At 39.1% G+C, this 20,057-nt stretch overlaps 2 protein-coding genes and 1 long non-coding RNA gene across 5 annotated transcripts in view; 2 read left to right on the plus strand and 1 right to left on the minus strand.

The window, feature by feature from the left end:
- vrk2 (VRK serine/threonine kinase 2) lies at positions 1–13,118 on the plus strand. 2 transcript variants are annotated; one of them, XM_017464603.3, is made up of 14 exons: positions 1–231; positions 1,198–1,312; positions 1,925–1,980; positions 2,463–2,532; positions 3,085–3,172; positions 3,270–3,378; positions 3,871–3,963; positions 4,188–4,320; positions 8,777–8,897; positions 9,336–9,394; positions 10,165–10,325; positions 11,917–12,033; positions 12,116–12,274; positions 12,509–13,118. In XM_017464603.3, the coding sequence occupies exons 1-14, from the start codon at positions 133–135 to the stop codon at positions 12,893–12,895; spliced, it is 1,767 nt and encodes a 588-aa protein (XP_017320092.1). In that variant the 5' UTR covers positions 1–132; the 3' UTR covers positions 12,896–13,118. The 2 variants fall into 2 exon arrangements, with proteins under 2 accessions (XP_017320092.1, XP_017320095.1); XM_017464606.3 differs by lacking the exon at positions 1–231 and having other exon boundaries at positions 807–1,312.
- LOC128632734 (uncharacterized) lies at positions 10,340–11,661 on the plus strand. Its single transcript, XR_008396309.1, has 2 exons — positions 10,340–10,620; positions 10,858–11,661. It is a non-coding gene; the product is annotated as an uncharacterized LOC128632734 (long non-coding RNA).
- Positions 12,305–20,057, minus strand: part of fancl (FA complementation group L) — a 26,192-nt gene continuing 18,439 nt past the window's right edge. For both annotated transcript variants that reach the window (XM_017464608.3, XM_017464607.3), the window contains 7 exons: positions 16,185–16,335; positions 16,017–16,100; positions 15,031–15,076; positions 14,839–14,920; positions 13,884–14,000; positions 13,673–13,744; positions 12,305–13,015 (listed from right to left, as the gene is read on the minus strand). In XM_017464608.3, coding sequence (XP_017320097.1) covers positions 12,980–13,015; positions 13,673–13,744; positions 13,884–14,000; positions 14,839–14,920; positions 15,031–15,076; positions 16,017–16,100; positions 16,185–16,335 — 588 coding nt within the window. In that variant the 3' untranslated portion in view covers positions 12,305–12,979. The remainder of the gene's footprint in view (positions 13,016–13,672; positions 13,745–13,883; positions 14,001–14,838; positions 14,921–15,030; positions 15,077–16,016; positions 16,101–16,184; positions 16,336–20,057) is intronic.

Raw genomic sequence — 20,057 nt, forward strand, 5'->3', positions numbered from 1 at the left:
TATGGTTAGAGCTAACGTCTTCAGGAAGATAGATCTCCAGGAACAGGGCTGGTGACTGCTACTTTATTGTATACAGTTGTGGAAGAATTGTAATGATTTATAATCCCACTACCTGGTGTTGCGCAGAAGAGGATGAGTTCCCTTTTGAATGTGGTTCCTCTAAAGGTTTCTTCTACATGTCAGCTCAGGGAGGTTTTACTTGCCTCTGTTCCCTCTGGCTTGCTCATTAGGGTAATATAATTTAATTTAAATTTACATCAAGATTTCTGTAAAACTGCTTTTTGACTTTTTCATGTCTACTGTTAAAAGCACTGTACAGGTAAGATTTCAATTACACTGGATTGAATTGAGTTGGATTAAATATATACTGAGAGGTTTTATAGAATTCATGTAATTTTATTGTATAAGAGAAACACTTTCCTATAGAACCTTTCCAATTGTTCCTCAAAAGTACCTTTAATAAACTTTAAGAGTCACGTTATGGTAGATTATATATTGTGGGTGCGCAAAAAAAAAAAAAAAAAAAAAAAAAAAAAGGTAGGTAGGCCATCTTCCAAAGAGAGCAAAAAAGTACACAAGGAACTGTTCTTAACAGAAATAAGACTGCGAGTTAAACAGCAGTGCGAATAAACATGTATGATCGATTGACGTCGATTCCAGCCTATGGTGCTTTGCGCGTCACAACCAACGCCCGCCTTCAAATGCACAGGATTGGTAGGTGTGACATGAATGAGCGCCTTTCCTCAGTTCCAATTGGTTGAAATTTTACAAATCGCTTGCCGGAGTGTCTAACCCTAACTTTCAGGAAGTTAAAGCATCTGCTTAGTTAAGTGTCAGACAAAAATAAATATGACAGAAAAAAAACCCTTAAAATCTTTGCCATTCACTTATATTCGAAAGTTACGATTTTCTAACAAATGGTTTGTTCGGAATTGAGCTCTGTGACAAAATCATCTAACTATAGCTTAGTTAACAAGCTATAGTTAACAAGTTAGCTTAGTTAACAAGTCTGACTAGCCTGGGTAGATTCCCAAACTGCCAACAGTAACAGTTTCGGTTTCCCTCTTGGTCTGATCAGTTTTGATTTGTACGTAGAGTTGGTGGAAACTATCGAATAGAAAACACCCATGTTCTAGCTTCGCTGTATTAGTTAATACTACGTGTAAACACAGCTTGCTGACTTTAATGTCTCCTAAGAAAAAAGCACTGCCTTGTCCCTTGCCTGAAGGATGGATACTGACAGACACAGAAAAGAGAAAGTGGCGTCTCGGCAAAATCATTGGAAAAGGAGGCTTCGGACTCATTTACCTGGGTAACTTAATGCCTGTAATACCTTTTAAATGACAAGCTTCCGAGATGTATGGTTTTGGTTACCCTAAACATCTTAAGTAAAAGACATAGTCTTATGTATTTCTTTTGTGTAGTGGTTACGACAGACAGACAGACAGACATCTAGTCAGTGTGTCTCGTTTATTTCCTAAATGTAACAGTTGGGTGGTTCCATAATTGGGGTGCCATTTAGCTTAACCAAGTCATTAAACGTAAAAATAAAAAAGGACGTTTAAATGTTTACTTCTTCTTCTTCTTCTTCTTCTTCTTCTTCTTCTTCTTCTTATTATTATTATTATTATTATTATTATTAATAATAATAATAATAATAATAATAATAATAATATTTTTAAAAAAATAAATACACAATGTGTTTAGCTAGCATCAATTATTAGGATGAGGACAGTAAAGATTTTTTTTTTACTGATTGATTGATTTGATATCATCACAATCCTGGGTGTCATCCAGTTAACTAGGATAGTTGGATTGTCCACTTATGGAAATCAGAAATAATGCAGGTCCTGGATCTTGAATAATCCTCGTAATTTATACTATACGTTGGATTACTTATGGTGGTCTTTCTCCTGTGTTACAGCTTCAGACCGTGTGGAATCACCTGTGACCGAGGATACTAATTATGTAATTAAAGTAGTAAGTACAGTTTTGATGTTCCAACCACAGTATTTTCAGATCTGAAATATTACAGACATAACAGACCTGGCATGTGAACACAGGACACACATTATCTTAAAGCATGTCTCCATTGTGTCTGTGATGTTTCTCATAATGTAAAAAATGGATTATTGAGCTACAATGAGTGTTCGTATTGGATTAGTATCCGAGGCCTGATATCAGAATCATATCTAAAAATGATGAAATAAAACTGTGCTGGACTCAGTTTTCTCACCTGGTGGGAGAATATGGTAAATCATACATCCCTGACTGTGGCATTTCTGATTCTTCTTGGTTTTTGGTATGCTTTTCTAAAATATAGTCTAAAGGTTTTGGTCACCTCTAGTAAAATTCTACACTGTCTTAATTTTCATTATATATCACTGCCTTTTGCTGCAAATATTCAGCATATTAAACATAACCGTTTGGCTTATAATAAGTGGCCTTTTTTTTTTGGTTAGGAATATCATGAAAATGGACCTCTGTTCTCAGAGCTGAAGTTTTATCAAAGAGCAGCAAAACCTGAATGCAGTAAGTGCTTATTTTTATGTGCACTGCCAAGGTCTAAAGCATATGGGATTGTATACATAGAGTACTGGCATACACATTTGAGTTCCACATTTTGAATCTTTTAAATCAAGTCACTTGTACTACAATGCAGAATCCATTCAAAGGCTTGGGTTTACTGATGGTGAAATAAAAGAATGAAGAGATGCACTCTTGAGAGCGTTGTGAAATGAAAGTGCGGCAGACCACTTCACCTGAGAGTTCTCACACTTGGAGTACATGTCACTGATGAAGAGGCTGTGGATGTAAATTAGCCTCACTGGACAAATTAATAAGCCAAAGCAAACATGCACCTCTGCGATTGTTAGCGTAAGCCCTCCCTTGTTGTGGAGTGACCCAATTGCAGATGAAGATGATTTCTCCAAAAGAGTTTATGGCCACCTGTCAGTCTGGTGCATCACCTGTCAAAATCTCCTTAGCAAGTACACAGAAATGTGTGTTTGTCTAGGAAACATAATCAGCACACTTGATATGCAATCTATTAATATTTCATGGTTATTTATTTGAATGTTTTAGTCAGCAAGTGGATGAGAGTCAAAAAGCTTGATTTTTTGGGCATCCCAACCTACTGGGGCTCTGGACTCTCCGAACATAATGGAACAAGGTATGATTTGGTCTGTGCTACTCATTATGATGAGTAAAATGAAAATAGTAATGATGACCTTTACTCTAGTTATGTATGTTTTTGTTTTTCTGGTCAGGTACAGGTTCATGGTGATGGACCGGCTGGGTACTGACCTGCAGAAGGTGTTTGTGGAAAATGCTGAACAGCTGAAGAAGCCAACAGTGTTGCAGTTGGGTTGCCTCATTGTAAGTGATCATCAGTATGTGGATTCACGGTGTCTAGGTGCAAGAAAATAGAAAAGTTTGGTGTACTTGGCTAGTACGGTTTGCTGAGATTCTTTATTATTAGTAATACTAATTAAAAGTGGCATCAGCCTGCCCAAAGAAGTCTCTTAGATTGAATATGCTGTGTTTGTTGTATCGCCACATTGTTCATGATGGGTAAAATTCCTCAGTTCTCCCTACAAACTACAACAGCACTAGCAAGATATGAATCACAGCAACATGATCTTGGCACCTCGGCCCGGTCAATGTATGTTGTTATGGTTATGTTCAGGCAATTTGAACTGGATACTATTAACATTGTCACTGTAACAATTTTAATAATGATTTTACTGAACAGCCCTAGAGTATACCAACACGAGTCGCATGCTGTCAGCAGTCATTATGGAGGGTCATTGTGAATAGGTTAAATTATTCATCTGTTAACCTTACCCTCTTTTGCTTTGTCCTCAACAGTTGGATATCCTGGAATATATTCATGACAACGAATACGTCCATGCTGACATTAAGGCTGCCAATCTCTTACTGGGACACAGGGACCCAGACAAGGTTAGTGAATTTTTGCCTAATGGCTAATAAATAGTCGCTAATAAAAGAAATGTTGCACTGTATGGATTTTTAGTGCACGGGTAATACAGTTAATCATTTTTTATTGTCAAACACCGAAATGGCATGCCCATTTTTTTCAGCCTGACTGACCTGTGCTATGAGCTTCCTCATCTAGAGAAGCGCTTGGTGTGGCAGATGACCTGTCATTTCATTATCTCTTGCAGGTCTACTTGGCTGACTATGGTCTGTCATACAGATACTGTCCTAACGGAGAGCATAAAGACTACAAAGAGAACCCAAAGAAAGGACACAATGGCACGATTGAGTATACAAGCATTGATGCTCACAGAGGTGTAGGTAAAGCGGATATATTCATTCATTTTATCTACTGTTTTCAGACTACTGAAAACTACTATTATCTGTAAATATTTGTGGTGGTCTGAGAAAACCTGGCGGATGTCACCGTGGCTGCAATTTTGGAGAGAAAAAACAATTGACCAAAATTGAGTTGTTCTGTCAATAGTTTACTTTGACACCTCTATTTTAAAAACCCAAATAAATGTTTTAAAATTACACAGAAATGGTTTTATTTAGGTTACTTTCTAACCTTGCCTCTGCTTTCTGCCTGCCAAGACCACATCAGGTAAGGAGACAGTTCAACAAATGCAGCAGTAAATGTAGCCTGTCTAAAGATGTCTAAAACCTTGCTAGTGTAGTGTGCTTTTTCCACACAGTGAATGTCAGTCTTTGATTGCTGTTAGACAGCTATGACCATAGCGGAACACACATACACACACAAGTCTAATCACTTCCGTTTGTGATCAGATACCATCTGTCGAAATGTCACCATCACCTCATCAAAACAGAGACGTGTCCTTACAGACTCTTTACAGACAAAGTTTAAATGCATTAAACGACCTTACCATTAATAACAAGAAATTTAGTCAACAGAACTGAATGAATTATTTAGCAGTCATACCATGGTCTGCCTTAATAATCGATTCTGATTGGCTGGAAGGTGTGCGTTTAAACTGTTAATGCACAGGTAGTTCCAGTCAGTTTAATCACAGTTCTAAATTAATGCGCTGCCTATAAACAATTGTAACCATAGTAACATAGTTACTGTTGCCTACAGTAGTTAAACTCCCAGCTGCTGCATTAGTAGAGATGCATCACAGATGCAGGTAATTCACACACGAAATCTCTCTCTCTCTCTCTCTCTCTCTCTCTCTCTATCTATCTATCTAACTATTTATTATAATTAATTCAACTAAATCTTCCCGCACTACTTTATCTGTGTATGATTTAGAGCGGGCAGAAATCTAGGTCTAATGACCCATATATAAAAGACAAAGACTGAGGTAGATGATCCTGGTTATTTAAGTGACCACTTAAGTATAAACTTATAATTATTTAATATGTTAGTAATGTCATTTTTCCACAAGTAGATTAGGTTATAATTGGAATCTTTAAATGCAGTTTTTTTCATGTTTCACTTCTGAGAGTAACCCAACTTTAAAATTAAATTAGTTTTACAACTTTTAATTGTGATTGAGGCACATGTAAAAGAGAAACCTATACTGTTCTGAAAACTATATGGTTGAAAATGTCAAAATTTGATCACATGAACGGTTTTATCAGGCCACCACACATGGCTTAAGAAGGCAGATATTTAAAAACAAAAAACAACTAAGATATATTTATTCTGGATCATTTCTATTATAGAACCGGTATTTACAGTGTGTGTAATCCCCCTATAATCAAGCCTAGTGTGCACAGACTGCATCCAGCATATCAAACTCCTAATTCCAGGTCGAGATATTGGAAACACATTAAGTTGTAAATTGCATATAGTCTCTTTTTTTTTGTGGGATATTGATTGACTTGGTCGTGTGTACCTGGCCAGACTTAATTCAACAATTCCCTAAATAGTCCAAGTGATAACCTGCATCTTGTATGCATTTGCCATTAATTAAAGCTTTGATGTTTTATTAGACTGGGACTCAAAGCCAATATCTTTGCCTGCAAAGTAGTGCAGGCAGTAGAGATGTTAAATACTAAATCCATGCCAAGGTAAAGCTTCCTATTAACCCTGCTTCTGCTGTTAGTTCCCAGTTTATATGAAATGAATGATAAGATGCTGACTCGGCAGTAAATATAAGTTTAAGAATATCTTTACTGAGTGGTGATGTGTTTCTGAAAAGTTGAAACCAAAACACTAAAAACATTCTTGGAAACACTAACTTTCTCAGATGATGCAACATACAGTATATATGGTATTGCTAATGATCATGGAGATGGCAAAAACTTGAACATGATCACGTGAAAAGTATTTCCATGGAACACCACTGTGGTTGTGATGTAAACTCAAACTACATGATATTTTGTAAGAATGAAAGTAAATCACATTTAGGTTCATACAGGGGTCTGTACTCTTTGGAGCAAACCCATGTTCTCACTACATGACAGTTAGTAATTTGCACATGCTCAGGGTTTTACATATGGTCTTCATTCCATGTCCTGCTCCTTGGATGCATAGGTGGTCATGGTAAATATTTTATTGTATAAAGCAGCGTATTCTAATCGTGGGTCATGATAACATTAGAGAAAGGACTAAATAATAAGAACTGGAGAAAGATATATATATATATATATATATATATATATATATATATATATATATATATATATATATATATATATATATATATATATTATATATATAATATTAGTTCCCTGGCTGAGCTCAATGCAAAACCTTATAGAAGTGACAAACCTGATTTTGGTGTCACAGTAGTGGACTTCTCATCATGAGCTGACAGCTGTTGTGTAGGTCGTTAGCATCGAGTCGCCCCCGTAGATGAATGCAGATTGTGGAGTGTTCCTTTACTCATGGCCCCTGGCACCCTGTGTAGATGTTGATGTGTTACCATGGTGAGAAGTGAGGAGACAGGCACTCTGCTTCCTGCTGAACTCCATGCTAAAGGCCTAATTATCACCTGTAGGGCTGAAGAGAAATGGCTGAAATTCAGAAGGAGAGGTTCAAGAGTTTGACACAGCACTTTAGGTAATTTGAATAACAATAGGCCATAATTATGAACAACAGCCTGGCACTGATGGAAGGTGTTGTGTCTGGCTTGGAACGCCTTGCTCTCATGGATGCTCGTTTTAAAAAGCGATTTGGTTTCAGTCCCTCCCAGGCAGCTGCCTTTCCCCTTTTGCATAAGCATACCACAGTGCTAATAGAGTAAGCAGTGTTGTGTGTGTGGTTTTTTTTTTTTTTTTTTAAATGCACTGAAGGCCAGCATCTCAGTACAAAGGCCAACATGGTTCAGAAAGAATTAATTATTAATGTTTTGTTCAAGGTCATCACAATGTTTTAGGTCTTTTGAGATCAAAAACAATTTTGTGTTTGTTAAATTACAGGCTTATTAAGGGGGAAAACTATAACTGTGTGGCCTTTTGGGCCTGGCTGTGAGATTAGCTAGCAGGCAAGATCACCTAATGGGCATGGCGAGATCAATGGCAGGAATGGATCTAGGCTGAGATTTTCCTCTTTGATGAATGCAGTCAATAGGTAATTTCTCTGGAGATGGACTGCAGTTACAGTATTGAGTTGATAAACTCTCCAGGCACGAACAGGCCGTGTGCTTTAATTTACCCTTATTGACAAAATGAAACTGGAGCTTTTCCATGAAGGGACCCACTTAATGTTATATTAACCCACATATTTAACCAAGGCAGGTGAAGCAGTCAAGTTATTTATTTATTTATTTACTGAACACCTTTTTATATTTAACAGTGAGTTGACCTTTATTTCTTGCCAATTTTCTGTTCTTTAAAATCCTCCATGTTAGCAAGTATTATTCGGTCTTGTAATCTGTTTCCTTTATTTTACACGGAAGACTGTACTGCACAGTCATCTCTCTTCTCAAAGTTGAAAGGAAGTGTGTTGATCCTGTAAGGGTTTTTTATTTATTTTTTTTATTTTTTTTAAGAAAACTCCAGTGGATAAAATATGGTCAAACTAAACACGGTCAGTTCTGGGAGATTAAGTAAAAGAGAGGGTGATGAAGGCAACGTCGTCTCAACGTCTCTTTGCAGAGTGAAAAAGAAACGGCTGGTTAAAATATTTCTAGCGCATGTGTGAAGAAGTGTGTTTACACTAGATGGCAGTTGTGTAATGTGGTCTAGCTGATGTTAAGGTGTAGAGGAGGTCCTAGACACACACACACACACACACACACACACATCTCTGGGTCTTCTCTTATGGCCAGCACAGAGCCTACAGAATCCAGTAACATGTGGGAACAATTTGGTCTCAGACATTTATTTCTTTGTTTTACTGCCTGGCTCCGTGGTGGAGAAAGTGTTGGTCCGGGCCATGGGCCGTCTGGATCGTGTCAGAGGCCGCGAGTATCAGGTTCCTGGGACGAGCCTCCAGGCCAGACGAGTGTGTGTGCATGGGGGGTAGCTGGACAGACAAGAGGAAACTGACCCACTCTGTTGAATCTGTACCTCTTTTCGAAGGATGCTGTTGTCTGTTAGCTAGGCAAGAGCACCAGCTGAAAAAACAAAATACTCCTCTTCATCGCAATCCCCCTTTCTGTCTTTTTTATAAGGGCATATTTCAGTGGCTAGTGATAGGCCATTTAATCAAAGGAGTTTTTATTTATTTTTTTTATTTTTTTTTTTTTGCTGAATTTACACCAGGTATTCATCTCTCTCTTATTCTCTGTTAACTCTCCCCCTTCCCTTTTTTCTCACCCCATACCATGTTTATGCTCTGTGCTCCTCTCTTTCTCTGTGGCAGCCCCATCCAGACGCGGAGACCTGGAGGTGCTGGGTTACTGCCTGCTCCACTGGCAGTGTGGAACTCTCCCCTGGCTGTCAATGCTCAGGAATCCAGTACAGGTCCAGGAGGCTAAGGCCAAGTACGCACACTTCCCATTTCCCTCTTCTTTCACAGGTCCAGAAACAGCAGTAGTGATGTGGCCGTTGATCACAGGCTTGCAGCTGTTGTGGTTATTCATTGCCCAGTGTTCTCTGAACTGTTTTGTACAGTGTTGAAAGTGTAATTGGCAAAATACGTAGACGACTTCATTGCCCGGAAAAGTCTTTTTCTCAGATTTCTTTGAGACTTTTGAGAGACATTCATATCAAATAAAATCTAATATGAAGGCACACGAGTGGGTTTTCTAATCCTACTCTAAATACAGTCTAAAAACTATTGTTGGTTGTAAGATATTAAATAAACAAAAACAGTAGTGTGTATGGTTTAACTTGAACAATTTTACTGCAAATTCTATAATCCTACACCAGAAATGAAAACCAAAATGACTGGTTAACCTTTACTTTTCTGTTGACCTTAGGCTCATGGATAACTTGCCATCCTCCGTGATTCAAATGTCCACCTCTAGTATCAGTCTAGGTAAGAGAGAACGGGTTTATTTGTGGATGCAGAGACCACTTACAATGATCAACAAGGTGTGGTTAAGTGACTGCGCCACCCTGCTTTTCCTCCATCAGCAGCCCGTACCAGCCATGCATTATCTTTATTCCCGGCACAGAGCAAAAGGGCAAGCATGTCTCCTGAAAAGAGGCTTTGTGATCTATGATTATGATGAGGTCTTTTTCTGCCCAACCCTGAGAGACTCACTGCAGCTGGACCAGAGAGATAAGGCCTCCAACATGCATCAATGCCACGCATGTGATATACATTCCGTTAGAGATGCTGCATACAGACCCAGTGCTACTGGCAGCTTATTTATTACACTGAAGAATGGAAAGCGCCCATATTAGACACACCTTTGTGTGTATGTTTGAATATTGAAGCTCGTTCACTGTTGTGTTATTGTCAGGGTCCATGTACTGGTATGATGCCCTGTTTTGTTCCTTTAGAAAAAAAAAAAGTGTCACTAGTGCATAAGGCTCTGGTTTCGGTGTTCAGGATCATGGATTCATGATTTATATGCAGCATTTTGTTAACGCACTGGATGGTGATCCATATCACATATATGCAATTAACTGAGCTGTGAGTCACCTAAAATTGGCGTAGATGAAATCATAGCCACCTTAACCTGTCTGTCCACTACCTCAAGGGATTGTTACTGTATTTGCGATTAATGATTTTGAAGGAAACTTGATGATAAAATAACATTACTAACTAGCCTTGCTTCTTCTTTGATCTGTTTTCCTCAGCTGAGGTAGCCCAGTTCCTGCTCGATGTGAGAACGTTGGGCTACAAAGAAAAACCAGACTATGATGCTCTGAGGAAGGTACTATCACATGTCAGGCTCCGAGGCCCACTGGACCTTTCCAGACCGAGAGCAGCAGAGTCATCCAGGCCAGCGGCAAACAGGGTGAGCATGAAATGCTTTGGCCCGCAAGAGTTCCTGTCTTAATAGGTACCATATGAGCAAAGGCTGGAGTGCAGAGAGCAGCCTGTGGGCTGCGGTAGATTTATCTGTCTGGGAGAGAGCAGAAGATGCTCAGGTTTGAGAGAACCTCTGCTGACCTCTTCTCATGAATGCTCACTCCCACTCCAATTTGAGGTAGTGCAGAGGAGGGCGGAGTGGAGATTTACACAGTGGTGACAGTCTCGGACCTGTCTAAAGCCTCCAGCTTGAAGCTACAACTTAAAACCGCTTCAGAAACGTAAGGGAGCAATTTCGTTAAATCCCTCTTATTTATAGGAATCATATACATGTTGGAGATAGTATTTCAACAGATGTATGTACTTTGCACAACTCAAATTACAAACCCAAATTACTATTCTATGTACAGCTTTTTAAGATAAAGAATTATAGTGAAAAGAAATAGGAACTCTGCTGTTTTTTTTTCTGCCTCATAGTATAGCTAAATGATGCAGAGAATCTTGACTTGGTGTCATAGGTTAACCTCTACTAACCCTGTCAAGAGGCAACTGCGTGGAGGCGTTCATTCTGTAAGAATCACTTTACCACCCCTCATTGCTAACTTGAACCACTGAACTCTATGAAAGGCCAAGCAGGGCAATTTAAGGCTATTGAATGCACACATTTTCCTGAGGCCAAAAGATCACCACTTGGAATTACAGTGGATTTTGCTTTGCCTCTCATTTCCATGTGAAACCTGCCAACAGTTTGATCTATGGTTAAAGAGTAGGTGTCAGTGTTGAAGTCAGTAAAGGCATAACATTTTGGATGTAATTTCCTGCCCTTTTTGTGTTCTGATATCATAACCTCTTATAGCACATTCTTGTCCTTACTTTTGAAATTGAGATATTTTATTTTCCTGTAACATACAGATCTCATGTAGATTCTTAAATGCACTGCAATGTTCATGTACAGTATACAGCACACATCCAGAAGGCTCAGGGAGGAATACAGAGCTTTAGTATATCTGACCTTGGCCAAACCTCCCGCACAGATGGAAAAGATCAGTGTCAACACTACGGGCATTAAAATTTGAATCCCTACTTTTTTTTTGTAGTTATATTTTCTCTGTGATTTCTGTTCATCTCCTGCTGGAAGGTCAAGCTCGGATTCCTTTTTAAATAAAATTTAAAAATCATCATCATCATCATCATCAATGTCACCCTTGTGTCTCACCTCTCCTGTAACAGCATCAGGCCAAGAGAGGTATACCTCTCCTAACACCACTCCAACGCTCCTGGAGTTTATTTTGCCTACACCTGACCTCAGCAGTGATCTGTGGCCAAATTTAGTTTGGAGTGTTGCCACCTCAGGGAGAGCATTGGGTGTCATTAATCAGGAGAGGTGCTTTACTCTCAGGATCCAGGTCAGGTTGAGAGAACAGAGGAGAGAGAGCGAGAGAGAGTGTACAGCCAAACTCAAGGACTTATGCTCACGCTGAGTTATCAAGGGTTCCAGTCAGCCCTTTTCCCTGAAGTAGCTTACCAACTTTTTGAAATTCTCTAAATCATGTTTTCCACTCTGTTCCCTCTTAAAGAACTCGAGGCAGGCCCAACCTGTAGTAAGTTCAACTAAACCAAAGCCTATGACTCATGATGAAGACCTCACTAAACTTCCCTATAGAACCAAAGAGAAAGCAAAGGCAGAAGTACAGGTAAGGGATAAATTCCATTTTTTTCCTCAAAAAAAAAAAAAAAATTGATACCTGTCAGTTACTAATCACTTTTTCACCATAGAAACCTTACAACGTCAGTTCTGCAACTGACGCCCGTGCGAGGTCTAGGCATGTGGCCAGTGACCGTGATGAAGACCAGGAAGACGAATATGATCCTTTGCCACCAAGATTCCACCCCAAAACACGAGAAGGCACAAAGCAAAGGCAAAGGCATGACCAAGTAATACATGCCTCTCACAAACACAAAGAATGAACAACAAAATGATTTGAGTTTTATGGATACATCAGTGAACAAACAAGTTTTAATAATATGTATATACATATAGAAAAGAAATCTATATTGCTTGCTTAAGTATAATCAAGGAAGAAAATCACTATTGCAATACCCACTATGTCTGACCTGAGAGGAAAACATTGCAGTACATGCTTTGCTATCTATATTTTGCTAAACAAGTTGGCTCCAGCATTTGGAATGAGGAGAAGAGATGAGGACGGTCTACAAATGCGGAAACAGCACAATAAGCCGGGGCGTCAGGATTTCAGCCCTGATGTCACTGACCACTGGGGAGGAAATTACCACTCATGGGAAGCTTACTGCACAAGAACCAGTGAAGGGGAAGACTACTGGGACAAACCAAAAGATAACCGCTGGGAGGAAATTGATTATAATGGACATCAATTGAATGCTGATGTGCATAGTGAATACTACTCCACACACTGCAACAGGAACAATAGACGGAACTCAGAAGACAAGTCTTTTATACACAGGAGCTGTAAAATTTATGCATGCATCATTACTGTTGCACTCTTCCTTATTCTGGTTGTTTTTACTGCCTTTTGAACACAGTGTTTTGGTTTTCATATTCCAGTATTAAGAACGAAATTTCTTGTCCTTCTGAAACACAACATCCATTTTGCAGAGTGGTCACGGTTTTTGTATGGCCATTTTCACTGTGATTGGCTGGGGGGAAGAAGGAATTTTGAGATTAATGTCTTTTTAGAAATTCATGTATGTATCCATGCAAATTATTTTAAAATAAATAAAGCATGCTATCCAAAAATAAGTGATCGTTTTATATTAACCCTTGTGTTCTGTTCACTACTCTGCAAGGGATTTACTGTTCACGTGTCATATTGACTTCAGGCAGCTGAGAGACAGATTATAATATTTGAAACCTTGAATACATCTATGCTTTTGGGGAACAGTAAAGACACACAACCACTTCGCATGTGGCGGGATGCTCCTAACAGCACGTGAGTGAAAATAAGACTTGGAGGAAATACAACAGAGTGAATTCACCTATTTGTTTTATTATTATTTTTTTTTGTAATGTCTTATTCTTGGGTTCAAATAAAACCTGAATATAACCCGTGTGATACATATGGGGGGGTTAGAGCAGGTTTAAATAAATAAATTTAAAAAGAGATTTTTTTTTTTTCCTCAAATGTTCAGTAAAATTGAGGCAAACAAGTTCCATGTTGGAATTTTTTTTTTTTTTATATGGTCCCTCTTGAAATAAAACTTTAAAACCGACTCAAACAGAACACAAGGGTTAAATAACTTGCTTTAAAGACAGTGTTCTGAGTAATAGAAAGTTGAATACTATGGCACCGATACCTTGCTGCAGTAAGGACATTCTCCGAACACAATATTGAAGCTCTGGCGACTGGTGGGCAAACCTCTCAGCCACTGAGATGACAATAATGCGAATTCAGTCGATAATATGAAAGAAACAACCACGTCCTAATCATTCTTGCTCATTAGTAATATTATGTGCTGAGTAATGATGGGCTAAAAGGGTGTACGAGTGATAAATCAGTGTATTCACCTCATAGAGACAGGCCTGATGAAAAGGCTGCCCGCAACGTGGATCGTTGCATACCTGATCTGGAATGGCAGAGTCCAGGCGATATGAATAGCAGATGCCGCACTCCACACTAAAACTCTGACATAAAAACACAATCATATTGTATTAAGAAGAATTTCAAAACCAGCTACACCACTGAACCGAGCAGCATCAAGAAATCATTGTTTCTTGCTAAAAATGTTCTGGACACGATCAAAAGAACGCCACCTCCCATCTCAAATCTGCATCTACTTATCCCCCTTCCCCCTCATCCCTTTTTCCCTGCTGGCTAAGAGGCTGTAATGCATGGAGGTTCATATTTGTTTCCACTAGGGTGAGAAGACTCAGGTGGGCTCATCAACCCTGTGTATACTTGACCTCCACTTCACAGAATCCTCCTCTTTTGCAAGATGCCAAACTGAGTCTGGAGAGCCTTCATACATCTTCCCCTTATTCCCCTATTTTTCTGTTCTCCTCTACTCCTCTCCACTCTACTCCGTGTTTGCATATTGCTTTTCCGATAATTAGAGTTTTTTTTTCCTCCCCCTTAAGCAATCCATTAAAAGGATGGCAGGTAAAATTTAAACATCTGGTCAAGTAAACTTTTCACTCTTCCGAATGTTAATGATGGCCAAGCATTAATCAGTGGTGCAGACTGAATAAACACAGCGCCCTTTCAACCCACCAGCAGTCACACACGCTGAGGTGGGGGGAAAGATAATTTGCGAATCTATGATTAAACAGCTCTTGATAGTGCTGAGGATTCTGCCACCTTTGTTATTGTAATGATCTTATCTGTAAACAACCCAATTAAAGGAATTCTGTATCCACCTCAACTGATTTAAAAAAAAAAAAAAAAAACCCCTTGCAAACGCCAAATGTTACTGAGATGTGCGACTAATTATAAGTGGTGGTGTGACGCGAAAATGCTACGTACAGATTTTTCGTGGGTGGCAGGTGATGGGAATTCTATCTCCATAACATCCTTCATGTTCTGCAGGACGCTGCAGTCGGGGTTCCTGAGAGAATGGGAGACCTATATTCACTCATAAAACACGCAAACACGGATGTGGTAGTGTAATGTCTGTGGAGATCAGGACAAAGAAGCAATTAATTACTGTCTCCTTACCATAAATGCATGTTAGCGTTCAGCTTGCTCCTCAGGGGGGTTACCGCTGCAAAAATAATAACACTGACTTACAGCTATAGAATTTAAAATTAATACTAAATATTTGTATATTGTAAAGAAATGAGCTTGAAATGATAAACAATGTCCCACTCAAACACAGTTGCAAAACATGCCTGAGGGAATGTTCTATATGACAGGGCTCGCTTTGTAGTATACCAGAGCAGTTTCAATTAACTGCACCTCATCTTTCATTCAATGCCCGTCACCCTGATTGTAGTGCACTGACAGACAATGCACAGCCATGCCATTTCTTACCACTAATCTCTGCTCTCTCTTAGAAATGCCACAGTAAAGCTGGGCACTTCCTACTGTGACAAACATTCTGACAGGGAGGGAAATATTCAAATAATTCACATAAAACGTGCTCATCATGGCTGCTCCACCCTGAGAGATCAATCTGGAAGGAATGTGAGTCGCTCGCTCTGTTTGTCATTTGTAAATGCAAAAAGCAATATTTCTGTCTGACCCCTCGCTCGGAGGGTCCACGTCTGCCACTGTCTTGACTATCGAAGTGTGGATTTAATATCAATGAATAACATTGCTAGGCAACCAACAATATGTTCTGTGCACCACTGTCAGCCAAGCATGACCTTGGATTTAAAGAAACAATCACAGAGGCTTAAATAGTGCAAACTGACCTCCATTCTAGCAAAATCTCTCTCTAAATCTAGGAAGACCTTACATATTGTAGCTTGTCAGCCAATCCTGTTGTAGAAAGCCTGTGTTAAATGTAATAAAACCTTCATGGGATGTACACTTACGAAGACAGGTAATTGGAAAAACAAGGTGATAAATGAAATTGATGGATATGGACTTTTCATATGTGAAATACCATTCAAACTGGTCATTTTAACTGTATGAGCAAATCAAAGTTAATCCAAGATATTAAATGCAATTATTATATTGCAGATATTAAAAATACCCACCATGCTCAGCTCCAAGCAGGCAGCATTCTGGTAACATCTTCGGATGCCTGGGGTCGATCTCAACCTTTATGGAGACGTTGTTCCCTAGGCACAATAAGGCCGAAGTCAATTGCTGTAATATGGTATAGGTTTATTAAACCACAGACAATAAGGGTGGCAGGAGTTTACCAATAGCAATCCTTCTCATCGTGTCTGCTCTGATAGGTTTTTCAGGTTCCAGCACCCAGGTGTGTTCATCAAGCTCATCCATCACTGCCCAGAATTCAGCCAAAGCTTCCACAATCAACAGGAACTGGCTATGCATGTGGGCTAAATTACTCTGTGTGGAACAGGGGATGGGATATATATGTTTATTGTGTAATCAAATACACTGCTCCATATGTTAAATTGACCATCATGCTTGCATGCATTATAGCCTCCATTACAAAAACAGTCACCCATCCAACATTGAAAATCAGATCAGAATGAGAAACTTTCCTGGCCATACATGACACAGCTACAACTCAAACCTCAATTTATTGGGTATATACAAGTGGAAAGTTAAAGTTGTTAAAGCCTCACAATGTCATAAGAAATCTGAAACTCATAAATGTGTTGGAAATGCATTCTCGGCTGAAACTCCACACAATTTACAATAAATGAATAAACAGACACAATCATTTTTTAGATATTGTTTCTGTAGATCACCCAAGAAGCAGCACAAAAGAAATACAACCCAAGTTCCAAAAACGTTGGGACGCTGTATAAAATGCAAATAAAATGTACATAAAAACAGAATGCAATGATTTGCAGATCTCATAAACCCACGTTATTCACAACAGTACATCGAAAACATATCAAATGTTTAAACTGAGTAAATGTACCATTTTAAGAAAAAAAAAAGGTAATTGTGAATTTGATGGCAGCAACACGTCTCAAAAAAGTTGGGACGAGGGCAACAGAAAGCTGGAAAAATAAGTGTTACTAAAAACAAAACATTTGGAGGTTAATTGACAACAGGTCAGTAACATGATTGGGTATAAAAAGAGAATCTTAGAGAGGCAGAGCCTTTCAGAAGTAAAGATGGGCAGAGGTTCACCATTCTGCAAAAAACTGCATCTATAATTTTGGGAAAAATTTCAGAATAATGTTACTCAACGTAAAATTAGAATGACTATGAATAGCCCATCAACTACAGTACATAATAACTTCAAAAGAGTCAGAGAATCTGGAGAAATGTCTGTGTGCAAGGGACAAGGGTGAAAATCAATATTGCATGCCCGTGATCTTCGGGCCCTCAGACAACACTGCATTAAAAAACAGGCATGATTCTGTAATGGAAATCACTGCATGGGCTCAGAAACACCTCCAGAACTCATTGTCTGTGAACACAGTTCGCCGTGCCATCTACAAATGCTGGTTAAAGCTCCATCATGCAAAGAAGAAGCCATATGTGAACATGATCCAGAAATGCCGCAGTCTTCTCTGGGCCAAAGCTCATTTAAAATGGACTGTGGCAAAGTGGAAAACTGTTGTGTGGTCAGACAAATCCTCTAAACTAAGGAGGGAGACTAAAGACTAAAGAGACTAAAGAGGAGAGGGACTAACCGGCTTTTTATCAGCGCTCAGTTAAAAATCCTGCATCTCTGATGGTATGGGGGTGCATTAGTGCCTATGGAATGGGCAGCTTGCACATTTGGAAAGGCATCATCAATGCTGAACGCTATAGACAGGTTTTAGAGCAACAAATGCTTCCATCCAGATCCCATCCCATCTTTACTTCTGAGAGATTGACCTATTGCCAATTAACTTAATTAGTTGCAAAACATTCCTCCAACTGTTTCTTTTTAGTAACACTTACTTTTCCAGCCTTTTGTTGCCCCGTCCCAAATTTTTTGAGACATGTTACAGCCATCAAATTCAAATTACCTTTTTTTTTTTCTTAAAATGGTACATTTACTCAGTATAAACAATATGTTTTCTATGTTATATTGTGAATAACATATGGGTTTATGAGATTTGCAAATCATTGCATTCTGTTTTTATTTACATTTTACACAGCATCCCAACTTTTTTGGAATTGGGTTTGTAAAATCTTACATAACAGAACAAGGAAACACTTTTTCCCTGCACAAATGCCAACAGAGTGGGAGAGAGTGGAGGTGGAGGATCAGTCTGTCCATCTGTCTGTAGTTATAGTTTATCACATGATTCTCTGCTTGCCTTCAGTATGTTCACTGGCTAAATACAATTAATCCTTTGTTATTTGTGCGGCACCATTTTTGATTAGGATTTAGGCAGTAATTCAAACGGGGATAAGCTGTCGTTCACAAAAGTCCCTTCATTCCCTGCTAATGTAAAAATTATTAAATGCAAATAGTGTAACTTACAAAATTGGCCAAAGGATCATGAGTGATCTCAATGCTAAGCAAAAAAAAAAAAAATCTTACTTCCCTATTTCATTAAAAATTGTTCAGCCCTACCTTAAACACTAAAGAAGGAACATGAAAAGTGTTATGAAGTCTGTGTTGAATCAGAGACTTTTACAAAAGTTGGTTAAACATGGACAACAACCCTGAATGTAATACCAAACAGACACCAATCCCTATTATACTCTAGGGAGAAAAACCAGCAGCCTAGAGCTTCTATTTTAAAGAAGCAAGTTAAAACAGAAATGAGAGTGAGACCAAACTAAAATGAGGACAAATATTGGAATATTAACTTGACAGCTACACCTCTGTAGGACTAGTATGCGTCTCTTGACGTTACAAATCCAGGTAAAAATATTGTTGTAGTTTGCTAGCTAGCTACTAAAATTACTGCAGGCCATGCTATCCAAGCTGAGAGTTTTGGAACACCTGACCATCACACCCATATGTGCTTTTTGGACATCCCATTCCAGATTTAGTCCCTTTGCTGTTATAATAACCTCCACTCTTCTGGGAATGCTTTCCACTAGACTGTGGAATGTGGATGTGGGGATTTGTGCTCATTCAGCCATAGGACCATTAGTGAAGTCAGGCACTGATATCGGGCGAGGAGGATTGCGGTGCAGATGGTGTTCCAGTTCATCCCAAAAGGTGTTCAGTCAGGTTGAAATCAGGACTCTGTGCAGGTCATCCATCCTCTTCCATTCCAAACCTGCCAAACCATGTCTTCATGGATCTCACTGTCATGCTGAAACATGTATGGACCTTTTCAGTTGTAGGCGGCTGTGGCTCAGGTAGAGCGAGTTGGCCACTAATCGTAGGCTTGGCGGTTTGATTCCCGGCCCACATGACTCCACATGCCGAAGTGTCCTTGGGCAAGACACAAAGGTTTCTTCACGTTGATTTTAAGAAGAAAATAACCATGCATTTGTCTTTGCTAATACATCTATTTCATAAATTTCAAACATAAATACAATCCAAAGTCTGGTTTTGGGTAAGATCTTTCGAAGAACACTTTAGCCAGGAAAAGCTATCAAGTTTATAAAAAGAAGAAGAAGAAAAAAAAAAAAAGACATCTCTGAAGTCACTCTGGCTTTCCATCAACCCATCAGCAAACCACTGATGAGAGAAGAAAATGAGAAACCCACTCATAAAAAATACTGACTGAGAAAGGAAGAACCTATCCCATGCATTAGCAAACAACTGAAACTGAGAAATAGCTTTTGATCACTGCACACCACAGACAGCTCATTTAAGGTTCTATATTACAGTTTTCTGTATTCTAACATACACAAACACATTAGGGGCTCTCGTTCCTGTGGCGCTTGCTCAGCTGTGAGGCAGAAGTTACAGTTTAAGGACGGCAGCTCATAAATCATAGTTGCTGATTGATAGCTGATGGTGGTTGGCCGTGCTTCACTCTGTGCTGTCAGTGTGAGTAAACGCAGGTTGAGCGTGGCGATCTGCTCTAAGAATCATAATTCCAGTACACAGTCTTTAATCTCAACCCACAGAGAGCTTTGGTCTGGACACCAGATCCTCTCTGCAAAAAACAAGACCACTGGTTTATCTTTGTAATAGGCCACACTTCATTTGAGCTACACTTTAACAGATAAACTGTACCATTCTCTCA

The sequence above is a fragment of the Ictalurus punctatus genome, chromosome 3 (genome assembly GCF_001660625.3).
Source record: "Ictalurus punctatus breed USDA103 chromosome 3, Coco_2.0, whole genome shotgun sequence".
Taxonomy (NCBI): Eukaryota; Metazoa; Chordata; class Actinopteri; order Siluriformes; family Ictaluridae; genus Ictalurus; species Ictalurus punctatus.

What these genes read in the sequence shown, in the direction of transcription:
- vrk2 (XM_017464603.3), top strand. Translation starts at nt 133, where the DNA reads ATGAGTTCCCTTTTGAATGTGGTTCCTCTAAAGGTTTCTTCTACATGT. An exon ending in TCCGAACATAATGGAACAAG is followed by an intron (nt 3,173 to 3,269) that starts GTATGATTTGGT and finishes TTTTCTGGTCAG; the next exon opens with GTACAGGTTCATGGTGATGG. An exon ending in AAGCAAAGGCAGAAGTACAG is followed by an intron (nt 12,034 to 12,115) that starts GTAAGGGATAAA and finishes TTTTCACCATAG; the next exon opens with AAACCTTACAACGTCAGTTC.